This window comes from Varroa destructor, unplaced genomic scaffold (assembly GCF_002443255.2).
Source record: "Varroa destructor unplaced genomic scaffold, Vdes_3.0 BEIS01000001.1, whole genome shotgun sequence".
Taxonomy (NCBI): domain Eukaryota; kingdom Metazoa; phylum Arthropoda; class Arachnida; order Mesostigmata; family Varroidae; genus Varroa; species Varroa destructor.
This window is the reverse complement of record NW_019211454.1, coordinates 76571292-76589516: the sequence shown is the minus strand read 5'-3', so window position 1 is coordinate 76589516 and position 18225 is coordinate 76571292. Positions and strand designations below refer to the sequence as shown.

At 39.0% G+C, this 18225-nt stretch overlaps 1 protein-coding gene and 1 long non-coding RNA gene across 7 annotated transcripts in view; one reads left to right on the top strand and one right to left on the bottom strand.

The window, feature by feature from the left end:
• The window catches only part of Zasp66 (PDZ_signaling and DUF4749 domain-containing protein Zasp66), a 57068-nt gene that overhangs the window by 24736 nt on the left and 14107 nt on the right, over window positions 1-18225 (top strand). For 3 of the 4 annotated variants that reach the window (XM_086977836.1, XM_086977837.1, XM_086977838.1), the window contains exon 4: window positions 4688-4761. The exons of the other annotated variant lie outside the window; for it this stretch is intronic. In XM_086977836.1, coding sequence (XP_086833962.1) covers window positions 4688-4761 — 74 coding nt within the window. The remainder of the gene's footprint in view (window positions 1-4687; window positions 4762-18225) is intronic. 4 annotated transcript variants of the gene reach the window in all.
• Window positions 4757-10583, bottom strand: LOC147759113 (uncharacterized). 3 transcript variants are annotated; one of them, XR_015319425.1, is made up of 3 exons: window positions 10228-10583; window positions 6642-7176; window positions 4757-5501 (listed from the first exon to the last, which is right to left on the bottom strand). It is a non-coding gene; the product is annotated as an uncharacterized LOC147759113 (long non-coding RNA). The 3 variants fall into 3 exon arrangements; XR_015319424.1 differs by having other exon boundaries at window positions 6642-7169; window positions 10228-10579; XR_015319426.1 differs by having other exon boundaries at window positions 10166-10237.

Here is an 18225-nt window from a genome sequence, read left to right as displayed (position 1 = left end):
TCCGTTATTCATTCTCTTAAGAAGATCTCTAAATGGGTCTAAGAAGAGAAGGGAGCTTATATTATCATCTTGGATCAGGCCTGGCGTCTAGGCGAAAGAGGGAATACCGCTACCTCGTCATCTATGTTTATCTTGTTCTTCTATAAGATCACAATTGACAGATCAAGCTCGTTTTGTGATACCATCCACGTACAACAAGATGCAGTGTGCAGAGTGAAATGCGGACCTAAAATTGACAAACTCCGTAGACAGAAGCTCACTGACGCATTGGACGCTTTTTCAAAGTCGGTCATCAGGACACTAGATGCTGCTTCCGTTGAACACTTTCACTGAAACCCATGATGTTCTCTCAAGACAGCTTTCCTGCCCTCTAGGAAACCAGACAGTCTCTTGATCAGCAAACAGGCAAGAAATTCGTAGCATATGCTCTTCTTAATGATTCCGTACCATGATGGTACCAAAATTGACTTACCTTTACCTTTGGAGATCACCGATATCAAACATCCCTTCAAACAAGATACCGGCAAGTAGACGCTCACTTTAAATTACAGTCTAGCGAGAAGCTGCAATGAAGGCTTTCTTGAAGTGCACATCGCACATCCTGTTACGAATCGTGACCTTGTTGTACTGCAGGTTAGCTAAAGCAAGCTACGCTTTGTCGTGGATTCCTCATTACCGACCCCAGAGTATAAAAGGTCCCGTTCGAGTAATCGTTTCATTTTCAACGGAGTGATTAATCAGTGTAGTTAAGCTTATCGGACAGAAGGTGAAGCCAGGACGTATAAACCATTTGTATGGCTGCTGTCCTGCGTTTGTTATTTACTGACTCGCCAATATCTTCACGTACCGTTTGCATTGTATGCTCTTCAGTAAATTGTATCGACAGCCTCAGCCAAAAAGTAAGTTGCGGGCTGCATCCTATGAACAGCTTAAACGTATTTTGGTCTCTTCGAGCGAAGTAAAACTGCCTTAATCAAGCGAAAATCTGTACCTTCTGAAGGTGACATGTACGACAGATGACTGTAGGATTTTCACAAGGTGCTGTGCGTTGTCCTCTGTTGTGACGACTAATTAGTAGTATTAGGATGACCTCGTGTGCACGTTTAAAACAAATTCCCCAGGCGTCATGGCAAAGCTTGGCTTTTGAGAACTTGAGAAAATCTCATGTAGTAACGGAGATGTGCGCTCGTATGCACCCACCCTCTTCCAAATAGATGCTCTCAAGGAAGCGAACTTCTTCACCTTGTAAACGTCTTAGTTACGGAGGCTCTGGCGTGTTCCTTAAACGGCACTACCAAGCTTGGGGTGATTGTCCAGCAAACGCAAATTTGCAACCGTATCTCGCTAGTGTGTGACATGAGTTGATTGTTTAAATTACCATTTATGACTGGGGAGGACATAAAAAACAGCCACAGTGTTTGCACAGCATCAATGAGTTTCTATATTAGCACGTTTGTGATCTTTGACTTGGCGGGAGGGTTGTAACTAACTATTTCGAGTATTTCGAGGTGGGCAGTTTATGATGTATAAACCGAGGGGGTCAATTGAGCAAGTTGCCCAGATTTCTGTCAGGACCAGATTCCTGGCGTGGCTGTAATGACATGGGCGAGAGCTGCCATATCCTGAAGGCATCGTCTGATTGCACTGCTGCGGAAACTTGATCCAAAAAATCCTCAATCGCCAGAGGGTGGAAAAGAGGACAACTGTTGGAAGTCGTTAATAGGTCGATAGATGCCATGTGCAGACGACGATTTCTTGTTACTGGCCAAGATTGCTGATGGTTGGTTTTCAGGAAGCTGACTTTGCTTTACAGTTTGAGGGCCTTGTCTTAATGACTAATTGTGCAGCGGGGGTCGTACTCGAATGTTTCTTGAATCGTCGTTCATTCTAACATGCTGTGCTTCTTCTGGATCCTTATTTTCTTAACCTTTCTGATACTAACATCTAAAAAAGGCTTGATTTCTTTGCAATGCTAAGGGCTATTTTTCTCGCTACCTTGTCACGGTAACCGCATTGGCCGCTCTCGACAACTGGGCATTCACTGATTCGAACAGGTACATTTTTCTTAACTGCCTTCTCTGCGAAAATACCACTACAAACTTTAAATTCTGGTTGTGAATGGACCAGTTTCTATGCTGGTCTTTTTACTGTTGAAATATATATTTTTAAGCATATTGCATTCATGGTACTTCGCCTGTACTTGAGCTACTTATGGTAACCATGTCTTTTTCAGCTTCAGTCACTACACTTTCAATGTCCATTTTTAATTCTCCGCGAGCAGCCATGGGTACATTTTAAGGCAGAAATTATCCTAAGCCCGTGCCAAGAAGCTTGATTATGCTGTCGCCAATCAGAACTATTATTTTCGTCGGTAAGTGGGAAGCAGGTAACGGACGAATGTATAGACTGCCTTTTTTCGAAACAGATTTCTTCCAAAGCTTTTTCAAAGCTATCATGCAGTGAAACAGAAACAACAGATAATTTATGTGACTCAAGTCCGCATGTATCCCAGCGTTTCAGGATTATTTCTACTGACCTGTCCACTGCTGGTTGGCCATTTCTATCTGCTAAATGGTTTTACTGTCGCATGTACTTTATGACGAGTTCCACAAAAAACGTTCTATTAGGCTCCGAATAGAACAGGAATAGAGAATCCTGAAAATTCTCATTGCATCTAGTACGAGCATGCATTCCGCATGAATGGGTTTTTTTCGCGCGTTGCATATCCGAGGAAAGAAATATTCGTTTGCGACTACAGCCAGATGTTGTTATTGTTGTTGTCACTGGAACATCCGAGCTGTTCAACAGCTCCTGTTGCTGGTTTTGTGGTTGGAAAAAACTTTCTCCAGTCATTTCCGCAGCTTCACATGAAGAACCGACACCAGCTTGCAACTGATGAGCGAGTCGCCCATAGTGGACAGAACGTCGGTTTAGCACTATCATCTACTGAAAAATCTTAGGGAAGTAGCGCATGAGCGCTCTCACAGAATTTGTTCACACATTCTGGAAGCTAATTCACTTACATGCTTTCAATAAACCTAGGTTTTTTAGGTGCCAGTGGGTGCACGAAGTAAAGCCGTGCAGACTGACCCCTTACATTTTTCGCCGGTTGTATGAGCATAAATCGAAGTTCGGCTTGATCATTCAGTGGGTGCGTGTCTTGCTCTAAAGGTTGGACCGATCGGGACCAAGTAGCCATAGCTACGACCGCTCTCGTCAAACGGTCAAGAACCAGTTGGTTCTAAAGGGCTTAGACGCCAAAAAAGTTATTTTCGTGCTGTCCTTTGGAAAGCTCAGTTCTCTTAGGACTTCGTTATTTGCCTTCACACACCGCGACAGAAGATGAATCATGACTTCCCGTAATTTCGAGCTGCGTTTTATCAAACATAACGTTTTCTGTATTCTATTGTATCGTTTTGCTAACGTTCTGTGTTTTCCGCTGGTTTGGGTTGTTTTCATCTTTCAGTTTTACTTACGTTTCTTTTGTGTCGACAAAGCGAGTAGATGACACAGCATTATTCCTTTCTTTGTTATCTGAAGGCTTGGTAGTTTTGACATGCGACTTGTGTAGGCACTGTGGGCTGTGCCTGTAGGAAAGTTTGTATCCACTGACTCTTTCGTATCACCGCACTCGTGAACATTTGTCTACATCAAGGCACCGACTCTTGCTAACGACGTAAGCCTTTTGATCCCTGGCGCTAACATTCATTTTCCGTTATAATATTCAGTTGTAATATCCAATGATTGATGAGATTTGGCATACATTTGCATCCTACGATACGGTGAGGATGGGTGTCGTTAAGCGTAACTAGTTATCATTTATTAGTCTCTGCAGGGTAACTTGCCTCAGTGAATTCTGCAAACAAAATGGCAATCACGCTCTTCCCATGTCACAGAAAAATGCTCCGGCGTGCTTTATTTTCTCTAAACCTTTCTCCAATGCTCACAAACATGTAGATAAAAACTACACATATTCAGTAACACTTAATCCTAACTATAAATATATTTGGTTTTGACAATATAACTCGCAATAAGTAGAAACAGCATTTGTATTGCAATGTATTCATTCGTTCCGATGACTATCATGTGTGAATAGTACACTTCTGATCCGAATCATGTCAATCTTAGTTTTTTTATTTTCAATTTTGTACCTGAGTTCATCTCCTGTGGGAGAACCATAGTTTCTTTTTCGGATTTATTCAGCGTTTGCTGTTCAAAGTGTGTTAATATATCATTTGATTCTTCTTTGGAGCACTCAGGAGTCGCATATGAGCGAACAGGTAGCTTATATATATATACATATAATCTCAGACACAAGTATTTGCCACGGCGGGTAGGATTTTACCCGACATTCTTAAAATGGCTAAATTGACAGTGCTAGGTGTTCATTAGGCTAATAAATATATAATAAATTTATTTGAACACTGTTTTATTACTGAAGACGATCTTATATTTTGGTGATGCCTGTGTTCCGTTGAACAGTGTTTGCTGTATTTCAACAGTGGCGGTATACATGTATGCGTGGTGTGCACACCCATGTTTCCTTAAGTTAACGTTATTTCGCCGCTAGTCCACGATCGTCGATTTCGCGATCATGGAGGGATTAGGCACACTGATACTAGAACACTACTAAAGATTTGTCCACCATTGTATATTTGAAACCCTTTTCACTTTTGTTCTATTTTAGGGTTCATCGTACCTGAGCCTTTAGTAGATGGCAAAATCGAGACACTGAAAGAACGCGCACGAGTTACTAATCAGGTATGAATCAAGCTGACATTGTGTATTCTATACAGCAAATGCAAACATTGGAAGCACAACAGCTGAAATAATAAAGTAGTCAAATAATTTCCAGTATTATTGTATATCAACTATATATAATGAATAGCATTTCTGTGCGAAGATAACTCCATTTTAAAAATCTACCACAATATATCATTATAGTACGTAATATATTTTATGATATTCGTCCCATACTACTAATTATCTTTTATTATTATTATTATTATTTAATTCGAAATACTGCGCGGTACATTGTCGTTGGCGGGCTTGGAGTAGCATACACGATACAGTGTATTTTTTTTGCTCAGTTAGGTAATATGATAGATAGTACAGTTGATATTTGCAATAAATCAACATCATATTTTTGTTAGTATTCGACTAATTCTTTTTATGTTATTCAGCTGTCGCACTGAAGATGAAGGCATTACATGGAAACACGTACAGCACCCTAAACAGTGCCCCAATATTTCAAAGCTACATATTCTTGATAACTTGATTTCTTCGCTCGGTGCCACTGGCTATGCGATCAGTCGTAAGTTCATTTAAAAACTAAATTAGGTTTTTTGCCAGTGGAGCGACTTCGAACAAAAGCGTGCGTTCGTCCTCAACCGTTACTTGCTCAGGCAGACTGTTGAGAAATTTGGTGCTCAATTCTGAATCTAGGCCATTCTGTTCCTCTTCCACGACTGCCCATGGCCCGGGCACACCTTTTCGAACGCCTACAAAAGTTTAGCGCGACTTAGATTGCACTATTTGGATGCTTAATATAGAACTCTGGTACTTGCATCTAAAGGTCGTTTTCGAATTTGTTTCGCCCTATGACAGAGCGAAACGAGGGCGCCTCGGGCCCTGTCATGTTTCGACATAATCGTCTGACAGCTCGTTCCAAAACAGAAGATGGTTTATGCTAGATTTTCGCTCAGAATGTCACAATATATCTAGTTTATAAAAATCAACTTTGACTCTACGATAGACCTACCAAGGTTTTTGCAAAATCAAATAAGGGAGATCGATCAACCAATTTGCGCTTGTGCCAGCTGATATTTGTAGTTGGATTGGGTTACCGGTTTCTTCCCATACTTGGCCATTGGATCGCTTAATGGATTGAAATCTCGAATAAATTATAAGTAGAAAATGGAATACTCTATACGTTCACCAAACGCAAGTACGTAGTTTAAGCTCCATCAAAAAATATTTGTCTTTCACTGTTCATTGTTATACTTATTTGTAAAATTAGAAAATTGGTTGCGATATACAGTAATGAGTTCTTGCATCTTATCAGCAAGTTACAGTTTGTTGATACCCAGTATGTTTTTCACTGTTTGCATTGTTCCCTTTTTTCTGACACGCTTCTTGCACCGGTGGCAAAAAAAAAAAATAAGAATTTCGCTCTAGCTGGCGTCTCATTATAATAGTAGCCTGACTTTCGTGAATACTAAACATGTGGTCAGAGTACACAGCGAGGAACATTACGTATCTCTTTCTGGTGCCTGCCCAAAATTTCTTCCTAAAAAGCAACTCAAAGTGGCAACATGATCAGGTCTAAGTTACAACAATGGCGTCACCTTTTGTAGGTTTTGCATCTCTTTCTATTTTGGCTCCTATATTTGCTTGCTTAGCTCAAAATCCATGCCACGTAAACTTGTCATAAAGTTCTATTTCCTGCGTTGCTCTGTGTCTCCGCGTCGAAGTACTTGCATCGAAATGCTATCGTACACCTCCGTGGATAGCCCTGATTGACGGTCACACACATATTTGCTTAACCGGCATGATCCGTAAAAACGAAAACGATATACAACATAGTCGAACCTATCGCTAATGCCTAAAGAATCGGTAATCTACGAAGTTACTATTCTTACTGCCTTTCTTTCGTTTCGGTCCGATAGTCTCCTTTCCGTTCCAGCAGCTGAGCATGTTATACTGTTAATCAACTCTGTTACTTGCCGACAACCTTTACATCGAGTTGGGCCGTCGAGCTTGCTGCTCTCTCGAACAACGTTCTTTCTGCACGTTCGAAAACAACTAAACTCAACGTTCTATTTATTCCACGTAGCTCAGCGTAGCTGCGCCGTGTGCTCTTCAATTCATTTACTACAAAAAGCGCGTGTTGGAACCACATTTTTGTCATTTTATCACCAAGTTGATTTTCTGCCAGCTCATTCTGGCGGAGCTTCTACGATGCATTTCTTCTCAACAATGACGAAAAATTTTATCGAAAGGTGGGCAAATAGTTTTCGATATCTTTCCATTGCTGGCCCAAGAGCGGTAGCCTCGACATGTCCCTTTAGCTTTCGACATGCTTCAAAAAACATGTGTTTCAACGGTTTTAATTCCAGCTCGTTTGATGTCGTTGCAATCCCGAGTTTCGGCACCATTTTGTAGAGGACCTGTAAGCTTAAAAAAGGCAAATACTCCAAAAATGACTTAATTCGGTATGAACGTTGACTTCCCACTTTCGTTCGTTATAACGTACCCCAGATAACTATTTGAGCTTGTCTTCTAAGCTATTCTGTAAAATTCGCTAGCGTCAGAGTTTCACTAAAAAAGCTTCATTGCCATCTAAAATGCGGCATGGATTTTTGGTGATATGAAAATGACACCAATGTATGTCGTCAGTTTCAAATAAATGCAAGCTCACAAAATTACTCATAAGAATATACATAGTTTCTTGCTTGTATTCCTAACCAGTTTTTCAGACGAACAAATTAATCGAAGAGATACCATTAAAAAGAGGTGTGTTGGAGAGTAATATGCTAACGTTTTACAAAATATATTCTCACTTGTTGCACTCTTTCTTTATAAATAAACAGATGACTCGGATTCGTTTGTCGTTATAACAGTAGACGGAAGTAGTAGTAGTAACAGTAGTTTACAACCTCTTGAAGCAGGTAATTTCAAGGTATTATCTACCCTTCACCATCAAATAAGACTACTTCTTTAAAAATAGTCCACAGGTTTTATAAAGAATCCGTAGTAGTCTATGCAAGTGGATAGGCCTCATTTCAAAAGGCCAAATAGCTTAATAAATCCGCAAGCTTGGTTTGGATATTGTGTCAATCAGGATGTGTTCTAACTTTGCCAAATCGGCGGTTTTACGATAATTAGGAAAGAAGGAAAGTCTATTTCAACGGCATTCAAACAGTTTTTTAAGGGTAACTGCCAATACGTACGACATATGCGCTCTATAGTATTGTAATCAGCTTTATCACAGTCCGCCAGAAATTAGCAGGCACCGTAAACTTACTAATGAAACAATCCGAATCAGCAGGATTTTTTTAAAGGTTTGCCTAATCTTATTAGGCATTAAGAAATTAAAATTAAGTATAGTCTTAGTGTCTGTTTTAACTAAGTTTATGCTACGAAGAATACACCTCTCAACATCTGGCTTATCTACTACTTACTCATTTATTACTTGGGGTATACAAAAAGCGAAACTAAAGCCGTCCGTTTTTTGGCTCCCGGTTCTGACCCATAAGTAAATTATCTCTTTTATTATTATTATTTTTTTTGATTATCTAAGCTTAGATTGCAAAGTCTTTTTTACCATGGGGTTTTTAGGTGTCACATATACTTGATTCAGTGTCCGACTTAAACTAAATGTTGCCAGCTCCATGAACGACTGTGAGATAATCAAGTTAAGCAGAATTGTTGATTTTGCTGCCACAACCCACGTAAACCACTGAGTGACGATTTTAACCAACTACTCTACTGCCGTTGCTAGCCCTCATAATTTTTAGCAAATATGGGGCCTCACGTAGGCAGCCGTATCTTAAATACGCACACAGATATGACACAAGCTCAGGCTGTCAAACCTTTACAATCAGTTTGCTCTATACATTGCCTTTAGCGCTGTCGTCCAAGTGACTCATATTTCTTCATCATACACCTCCAACTCGTCTAGTTCTGCTACTTTGGGACGTGCCAGGACAACTCTCTAGGCGCCAGTGATAGTATTGCTACTCCATCTTTGCCGCTTCTTCTTTTTCCCTGTTAATTGTGGGTTACTTCCTGGCAACTGTCAACATATGTCCCCCATCCGCAAAAGCCTGGAAAAGCAGTCTCAAAATTCGGCCGCTCATGGTTTGGCGAGCTCTGGCCGCTAACGCCAATTCAGCGAGCACCAGATAGTGAGTGAACGTAATCCCTCACCCAACTGACGATTGTAAGGCTCATATGCCTACATATTTGATCATTGCCACATATACTATTTTATACGAACTTTCATGACCGAATAATCGAAGAATAACAATATAACCTGACAAAACCGGCTAACCTACGAAATTGATATCATCTAGGGCAGACAGGGTACAAACTTCGAACCTAGACTACAACTAAGATTAGCAGGCAACTAAGTTTGGCGATAAAAACCTACGACGATATACTATTTTTTCAGCAATCGCTGAATCTTGCCGCTAACACTTAGTATTACTCCTACATTGTTTGAATGCTGCTGCATTTTAACAGAGGATCAATCGAGTACCTTATTGCCTGCTACAAAAATGGGTTTGCTATCTAGTCTTTCGCTGGCGGTGATTTGTCCACACCATTACAATGATGGTTTCCGTTCGGTGAGTATTTCTCTGAATCAGACATCAACGTAAGCACGCTCATTCGGAAGTACTTCTTGTTCGCAACTTGCAAACAGATTTATCGTCTCACGCATATCAATTGATTCGTACACGGATAGGGCTCAGGTACTAACCTTACTGCACGGACCAAGCTATCCCAGTTTATCAAATTATTATTTAGCTTACCCATTATGCACCTCTTGAACCGTCTTAGTTTGTCATTTTGATATGAGTCAATAGCTTTGTTTATTATTTCTTCCTAACACCGCCGGCGGCATTGCTATCCTATGCTTGCCATACTTTCATAGGCAGCCTAGACCTGGCTGATTTTGTCTTTTTTCTTGCCGGCCATGGATGATTCTTCAAAAACTCTCAGTGTAGACCTACTACTGGAACTGAGTTTCTTTAGATATTTGTAAGAAATAGAAAATCGCAAAATAACGAATAAAAATATCTCCCATGTTCCAAGATTATTACTACAATAGTATATCTGGCACGTATAATAGTAGAACAGAACCAGGCGTCATTAATTTGTCTTTACATATTTAGCTCTAAAATAAAGTTTCATGATAATATAACAGACCCTTATTTGGCAATGAACTTACTAGTGAATTATGCTAGAGAATGAAAAGCTTTCAGATAATAAATATTTAAAGAAGAACGATCTACTAAACAAGTCTGAAATTAAGGAAACAAGTCATAAGGATTTTATCCTTTAGCCATTGCCAGCAAAGCCGTCTAAAGACAATGTCAAAAACAGCAAGCTTGCATTACTATGATATGGCACAGTTCAAATTGACCTTGGTTAAAGCTACCTTAAACGTCTCGGTGGTACTATTCATATCGGAGTGCAGATAACATTTGTTTCGTAATTCACCTTCGATGCCTTGAAATCGCTTCCTACGTTGCGACTCACTTCAAGCGTTGGCGTAAGCTCGGTACAAGGATTTTGACCATTTTGACTACGTGAGAAATCATCCTGCTCAGAGGTGAGTATGAAGTGGATGCAAGCAACGTTGGTGTGAATAAAGGTATCAATTTCGTTTTTTTTTTACCCATAATGCGTTCACAAAAAAAAGCTTACGGGCGTTTGCGTTGCGTACCATGAAGAGCCTAGTAGACTCCATAAGGATGCCTTAAGCGATCTCCTACAATAACTGGCAAGATCGTTTGTTAATAACGAATGTGACGGGTTGTAAAATTAATCTGGCCCACTAGATGGCTGCAACGCTTCCATCAGGATTCGTTTGAAGAGTTTCTTCGGATACACAACTTCAGTGGTTTTTAAATATTTGCCGCCGCCAGCTAGGTTTCTTGCTGCTCGAGATCGGTTAGGTGTAATAAAGTGTTTGCGTCGAGGCACACAATTCTATCTTTGCTAGACTAATAGTTTTCACGTGACACCCCTAACAATGACTTTTGGATGACTACGACGGTCCTATAGACGCAAAGTTCCACGAAGCTTATAAGGTCTTAAATAAGCTTTACGCCTCGTCTAGAAATTAGTCTACACCGTGTTAGCTGACTCAACGAACATTTTAACATACAGAATTCAGTAAGTTATTGGTCCGGTCTATGGTGTTGTTTGAATGTAATTTACCGAATGATTAATCAATTTGAAAACATACAGTATTTTATTTTTGTATCAACGTTTGTGTCTTGCTATAGGATTCCCTTAAACCTTTTATTATATCCGATATCTCTATTAATGGTTAAAGGTAGAATCAGAGCGCGACTTTTCACCAACTTAGCACGGCTTCGTGATCTTAAAATCTAAATACATATGCACAGATACATGCAGTGCTCTAATTCAGTTTTAGCGCCATTCAATCAACATAATTATGCCGTGCACTCAGACGACAACTGCAAGAATCACTTCTGTCATAAATATAATATCTTAGTATCAAAAAAAGTCTTCTCTTTCTCGCGCAGATATTGTTGACTTGACCACTGGTGCGGTGCAGTTTTCAAATTCTCAACTTCAGGACACAATTTAGAATTCTCCTTTTTATATCCTGTGTAGACGCTTTGATATCTTACTGTTTTCTGCAAAGTGTAATAAAGATCTAAGAAGCTAAGCATAAGTTATTACCAGTATTGTTTGTTGGCATCTTCACTACCAGTTTGCGGCTTCCACTACGCCTGGCGAGAATTCGGCGTTTGATGAATAAAGTGTTATTTAAGCATAGGACATTAATTTGCATATGCGCTTTTCGCAGCTTCTGCAGCACTATGCAGCTTTTTTTTCGACTGACGATTTCCATCTTCATGCTCCTTTTTGCGTTTACCGTTAAGTTAATTGTGATAGTTTTTCGTAAAAATGCCTACGTATAGGGAAAAGTTTATAGACTGTTGCTCAAAGCTGTATGTCATGGCCAATGATGGGAAAGATTGTCTTAGATTAAATGTATCACTTTTTTTTTTTGTCAAACAATCTGCCAAGCCGTTAGCAGCATGGCAAAAAAAGAGCGCTTAGAAGAGGGCATTCATCTAACTTACAACTCCCATAAGTCACCATTGGGCCCTTGCAAAATATACCAATATCACTATACAAAATTATATACTTTAATATTTTCTGTCCATATTATAGGGCTGTTATTGCATCTCTCATAACAATTGGGCCCCTAGTGATTGCTTAATGTCGCTTCTACCTTGCAACAAAATTTACACTGATGACATCAACATTTATGCTGAAATTCAGGTTAATTAGGAGATGGAGCGTATCAAAAAAATAAATAACTCTTCATTCCATTTAATGTACAACTAATAAAATGGAGGTGGCTGCCCGAAAGTCCATGATTGCTAAAACATGGCACGATTTACTGTGTACTAGAGCTTTTGAAGTCACAAGTAAATACACTCAATAACTAAAGACAACCTAGACTAATATACTACGCACGCTCATGGGTTCTTTTCTATAGTATATAATACTTGCTTTCAGTCAAGTTTGTCAAATGGGCTCCCATCGATGCAATGTTTGCGAATTATGCAATCGTTTACTGTATAGCTTTTTATATCCGTCAGAGCTGTGTTATATTGCCATCATCTTAATAAATGATATCTGTAACTTTGAAGGAACACGGTGTTTTATAGCTAGGCATATTTTGGTCAGTATTAAAAATATCGAAAGCACGCAGTGTGTCAAATCCAGTCAAACTGGACATTCTATGTAATTTAATATATTGATCTTATGTAGCTTAGTGTACTCATTTTTGCTGTATTTTAAAGCTGTTATTTCTGTTTGAAAGGTTAATTTCTGAATAGACACCAAAATTGCCACTTTAGAGGATATGATTTTGCTCTTGGCCATATGTTCTTTCCTCCCAAATCGTTTTCCTGAAATATTTTTTTCTGTGCTTGGCTTAGTTCATTATTATGTGAAACCTTTTGAAATCACCTTTTAGATATAGCATTAAAAACCCGTTCTTTCTAGAAGGTATAGTTGGGATGGGTCCTGTTAGGCCTATCTTGGGCCGACATAAAGCTACGCGGCGTTTCGCCGATCTTGGCCATGTTTTAACAGAAAAAAAATAAGGACCATCTGGTCTGAATATCTAATACGCATCCTTTTGGGCCATCGCCATAATAACCACAAATACACAGACATAACCGGTTGATATTTCAATGTTGGCAGATAATTACCATGGTATATGGTTACCATGCCGCTCCACAGATCTGTTACAAGGATCTGGAAGTTGCTAAAGAGTAACTGTTAGTTGCGCCATGTGCATTCGGAGGTGTAGACCAGATGGCAATTTTGTAAGAAAGATTGACATTGTCAACGAACGCCAGTCGGTTACTATGGTTAGAGGTTCGGAGCTTTGGTTTCTTGTAATGGACATATATGTCCAGTTTTTACAATTTTCTTTTTTTGAAAGCATACAAAAAAAATACGATATTAACAGCACAATTGTTCAATTTATTTTCTTCTTAAGTGTGTGAGTGTTTATTAGCACAAGGCTCCCAAAATCCCAGATCTCGTTCCCTTCATCGCTTGGTTCCTGGTCTGTAATAGTGTCGAATTCACATGATCTATCTCCATAAATCTTCGTTTCGAATGCTATGTCTGCTATTCCATTCGACGACTGGCTTTTAGCACGAAATAAAGTACGTCTCTGCCCGGATTCGAACTTAGAACGTCATGCGTCCCTGAGCATGTAAATGCGTTTGCGACAAAGCTATGACGTAATAGGAAAATGTGTAAATAAATCTAACACGACCCGACTGTGCCTTCTAGTGGGCCAACTTTTTGATGTTATGCCGGAAAGTTGATTCCGAGGCCCCGTTCTCACAACAAAGATAGCCAAGGAGTGTATAATAAAGAAATACTGAATCTGTCCAAACTCATTTTTAATAAAGACTTAATAAAGACTGACTATATGTGTTGGAAACAGATAGCCCATTTTCAAAGGATCTCATGAATATCATTATAGCGTTATTGTCTGAAGCATGTATTGGATTATCCGAATTATATAACTGGTAAAGAACATTGGATAACGTTTCGACGACATAAGGTGGAACAGAGATATTCAGACATTTATTAGATGTGTTTCCCGTTATTATTTGGCATTGAAGTCAGCACTCCTTGGGCTTTTCAAGACTTGTGCACTTTTGATTTTTGGATTACCAAATCTAATCTCATTACGAATGGCTTTGTTAAGAAATTAATGGAAAAATACGCTATGATACTATTTTCCTTTGTTATACTGCGTCGTACTTCTATAAAGCTTTTCTAGAATTCAAAATTTCTGATGCATATTACGAGCATGAGTATTAGGTTACGGTAGAATTTATTCACCACTACTACTGAAATTGTTTTTTGTGACGATGATTTTCCCTTTGAACGTTCTCTGCTGGAAGGCGCGCACTAAGCCATGTCTCACCTGCGACGATGGTGTGCTTCAGGCAAATCTTTAATATGATCTATAATAATATAATAACCTTTAATATAATTACATCTAATAATAGTTGGGCGAATTGTTTCGAAAGTTAGTAAAGTCCGCTTGAGTATAATCCTTGTATATCCAATGTGTTTGCTCTAACTGGATTCCCCTAAAGTTTTCGTTGTAGTTTTTTTTTATATGTACGTCGCCCAACAATACATGTTTGCTTCGTTATCATTTTCATACAATTCCGGCAAAGCAGTCTGCTTCAACGTTGTCTGAGACACTTGATCAGCGATGGATCTCAAAAAGAGCTTAAATAATTCCTATACGTGCCAATCGGACACCACGAGGCGAGCCTACAAAGCACAGCATTTAATCTGAGATAAACTTTAGCGGGCACTTTGTCGCAGCGAACATTATTCACAAGTCATGATTTGTGCAAGAAGAAAGACTTTTTCTAGAATAAGACGATAGACTCGTTTTGGAAAATTGAGTGAAAATGAGCTATTGTTCAAGCCTTCCGCGCCGCACAAACCCTATTACGATCAAGAGCTGAAAGCGACGTCCTGTGTCACTGACAATTTTTATGCAGTTTTTGAAAAATTCAAAAAAGATTGCCATGATTCAAACCTGGAGCTGCTAACAAGTTTTAGATTTAAACAACTTAAAGGTACATCGAAATAAATCTAAAAAGCGTTTTTTTTGATACACCTAAACTTTGCATACAGAAATTAACGGATGCTCAGACCCGAAAATATCAGTTGCCAATTGGGTTGTCTAGATAAGCTTCAAAGTCATTATATGGGACTACTTGTTTTTCTTTGGCACATTTTGACCGCTTTCAGCCTTTCTCTTTTCCATAAGGATCTTTGGCTTGCCTTCAGCCCAACATCGAATTCCGCTGAAATATTTTGTATAAAGCATATTTGAGCCAAAACTAGTATATGTAGCGATCTCGCTTGGTAGACGGTTACTATTAAATAGTTTTTACAGAATAGAGAGGAAATGACTAGTGAGTAGTTAATGTTCCAAACTGAAACTGTAATCGTTGTGAATATAGGCTACATCGAACAAACATTGTCGTCAAAAATTATGCTTCGTGTTTTTTTGAAACATAATTTTTATTTAAAAAGGAAATCCCAGCTAAGATACCCCACACTCTACACATATTCTTGAGCTGACTGCGAGACTCGGCCTTGACTGTTGAATGTGATTCCGCTGAAAACGTTACTCACTAATTCTCAATTCATCTATTATTCGTTGCTCAGTGCAATAGTGCCATGGGTTAGCGAAAGAGTCTTGCTAGTGCGGCCACGTCAATTAATTGGAAATATTTAATTGGGTTTCCCACGTCTACAGATCGTCCCAGGCAAGAACTATTATTGCCCTGCCTTTCTATGAAATCTCACCTTTCACTGTTGTTCTCTTTTGCGAGAAGTCTGAGCGTTTCATTTTTTGTCAGTTAAGGTCTCTCTTATCAGCGTGTAGCAAACCACGAATACTACATATCAACGTCCCTTTGAGTCTAATGTTAGCTTGAAAGCTATGCATTTACCCTAAGCCTTCGCAGTGAGCACACTTGCACCCAAGGCTGTCCGCGTTGCAGTATAGACGGTTGTTCGTGGAACCTATGAAGGTAACTTTGGAAGGCTTCGTGCCTCGTAAGGGACAGTGCGAGGTGACGTGTGAGTATGTCGCTAGATCTATTTACCATTAACCAAGCCTATAAGCTATTTCCCCTGATGTCCTCTGTAAGATTGTCACATAGGGGTTGCCTTCTTCAGTCTCAGAACTCCATGGTATTGAGCTTAACGGCACAATTTCTATCTGAGCGCTAATCGTCTGGTAGGCTTGCATAACTCCCTGAAAGGCTCTTACTTGCGATCTGGTCCGGACTACTGATTCGAAAAAAGCAATGAATTCTTCCACTAATATGAGAGATTTTTTTGCACTCCTTTGGCCCATGATCGTTAGACAAATTTTGGCGACCTCTAAAGCCACCCTAAATTGCGTCGAAATAATGGTTCTCAAGTGCTCAAGACCTCATATATCTCAATTATAGCTGAATACACAGGCATCTTACTTGATTGACCGTTCATATTCATTCTCCTCGGTCTGTAATTTTGATATAAGGGCATTTCTTTTTCTCAGTCGACAAAATAGTTGGGCACTACTTTAGTCAAATATATTGGTATGTTATGTTTTTCTTTGAGGCAATGTCAGATTAATTTCCGAAATAAACTGTTTAATAAACTTTTGACATCCAATAAAAAAATTCGTGATTTAATAATTCATTTTTGAAATTTTTTTACTGGAATCTATTCTTTTAAAATCCACTCTGGCTATTCGATAAGAAATGATTTTTCTCACCAAATTCTCGCAAATGTTTCTTTATAATTCCAGTTACACCTTTTCTCAGCGACCCTAGCAAGCATATTACTCAATATTACCCACTTTCAAGTCTTTCCAAAATTAACAAGCAGACACTTGTTCGAAAGACATTTTTATACACTCGAGCAATCATCTCGGAAAACTCCATTAAATAGGCATATTGTGACCAATTAGGAGACTCCATTAATATCCGGAGCCCTGCCTCATTTAATAAGTTCTTCTAGTGTAAGAACCTTCTTGATAATGACTGCATAGAATTGCTTCTCTGTACTAAAAAAGGAAACTCCGAGCGGCCGAAACCGTAGTGGACTATGAAAAAAACCCTTATGACCTTCTTATTTCTCTTAAACAGATTTATTGTATTCCTCTTTTTTACTTTGCCTCGAATGGGCGTTCTTTTAGACCCTCTTGTAAATCTTATAGAAAGACGTTCCGCGCTTTGCTTTCACTGTGTTCTATGTCCTTTTTAAAAGCAGTCTTTGCTCTGTTATGTTCCACCACCTTGTTTCTTCTAACTCGGTTGCATTTATGCTTTCTTTTCAGTCTGTTACATGTACGCCAAACAATGTCATATGATCATTCTATCAGTATTTTTAAGTAAATCGGAGCAACCGTCATCCACCAAAATGTACTACTAATGGGCAATTAAGTAACCTGCAAAACCTCTCGGGATTATCTTTTTTTACTCATCGCTTAGTATGCTCTATTGTTGCCTTCTTACCTATAGCGATTACTTACCTGTGAGAAAAAGTAATCTCGCGAGTCACTGCGTTGAAGCTTTCAGTGCAATAGGGGTCACTTAATGCTTTTTTTTCCATCTAAGACTGTTCATCAAAACATCTTTATAATTAGATTTATAAATGGATAGGTCCTCGTGGTACGTTGGAACGTCGTCAAGAAAAGTTGGAATTATCTGTTGTTTAGTGTTAGAAAATTATCCAATCCATTGATAGTAGGCCTTCTCGGTTGGTTCGCGTCTTTGACTAATTTATTTAGGACATATTTGCCTTAAACATACACTCGTTCAAATGGTGTCCAATACGTAAGGGTATTACCATAGCTCATTTAAAAGATCTTTGACATAAGCCACAAAGTCCATAGACAGTAACTTCTCTATTTTAGGTTCTACTTTGAAATTCGTAATAAGTTCCTTTTTGTGGATAGAGAATATTTAGGAACATCCCAGAACACGTAGATTCCGCTTTGGCTTTCCAAAACTTTTATGATGTCCAAGTAGGCGCCTTCTTTTGCTTCTTTTAATGATGTTTTTCATGTCAATATTCTTTAGCGATTTTCTTCCTGCGACCGTGGTATTATATTCACTCGGATTTACATCTAGCCATTTCACAACTGACTCAAAGGTTAAAACATGAGTACGCTATCTATACCGGTACGCGTAATTTCAAGAAGCCTTAATGTAACCAAAGTTCTACATGAAATAACCCCGTCATCGTCCTCTTTTCCTCCAATGGACCTCGTGGTTCGTTTTTTGACTGAACTAGACAGGTCATCTTTTAAGTTATCAATTTGGCAGGCCGTGGTGGTCGTCCATATCTTATTGTCCCCCAAATATTTCTCTCTATAGTAATGAAAAAGAT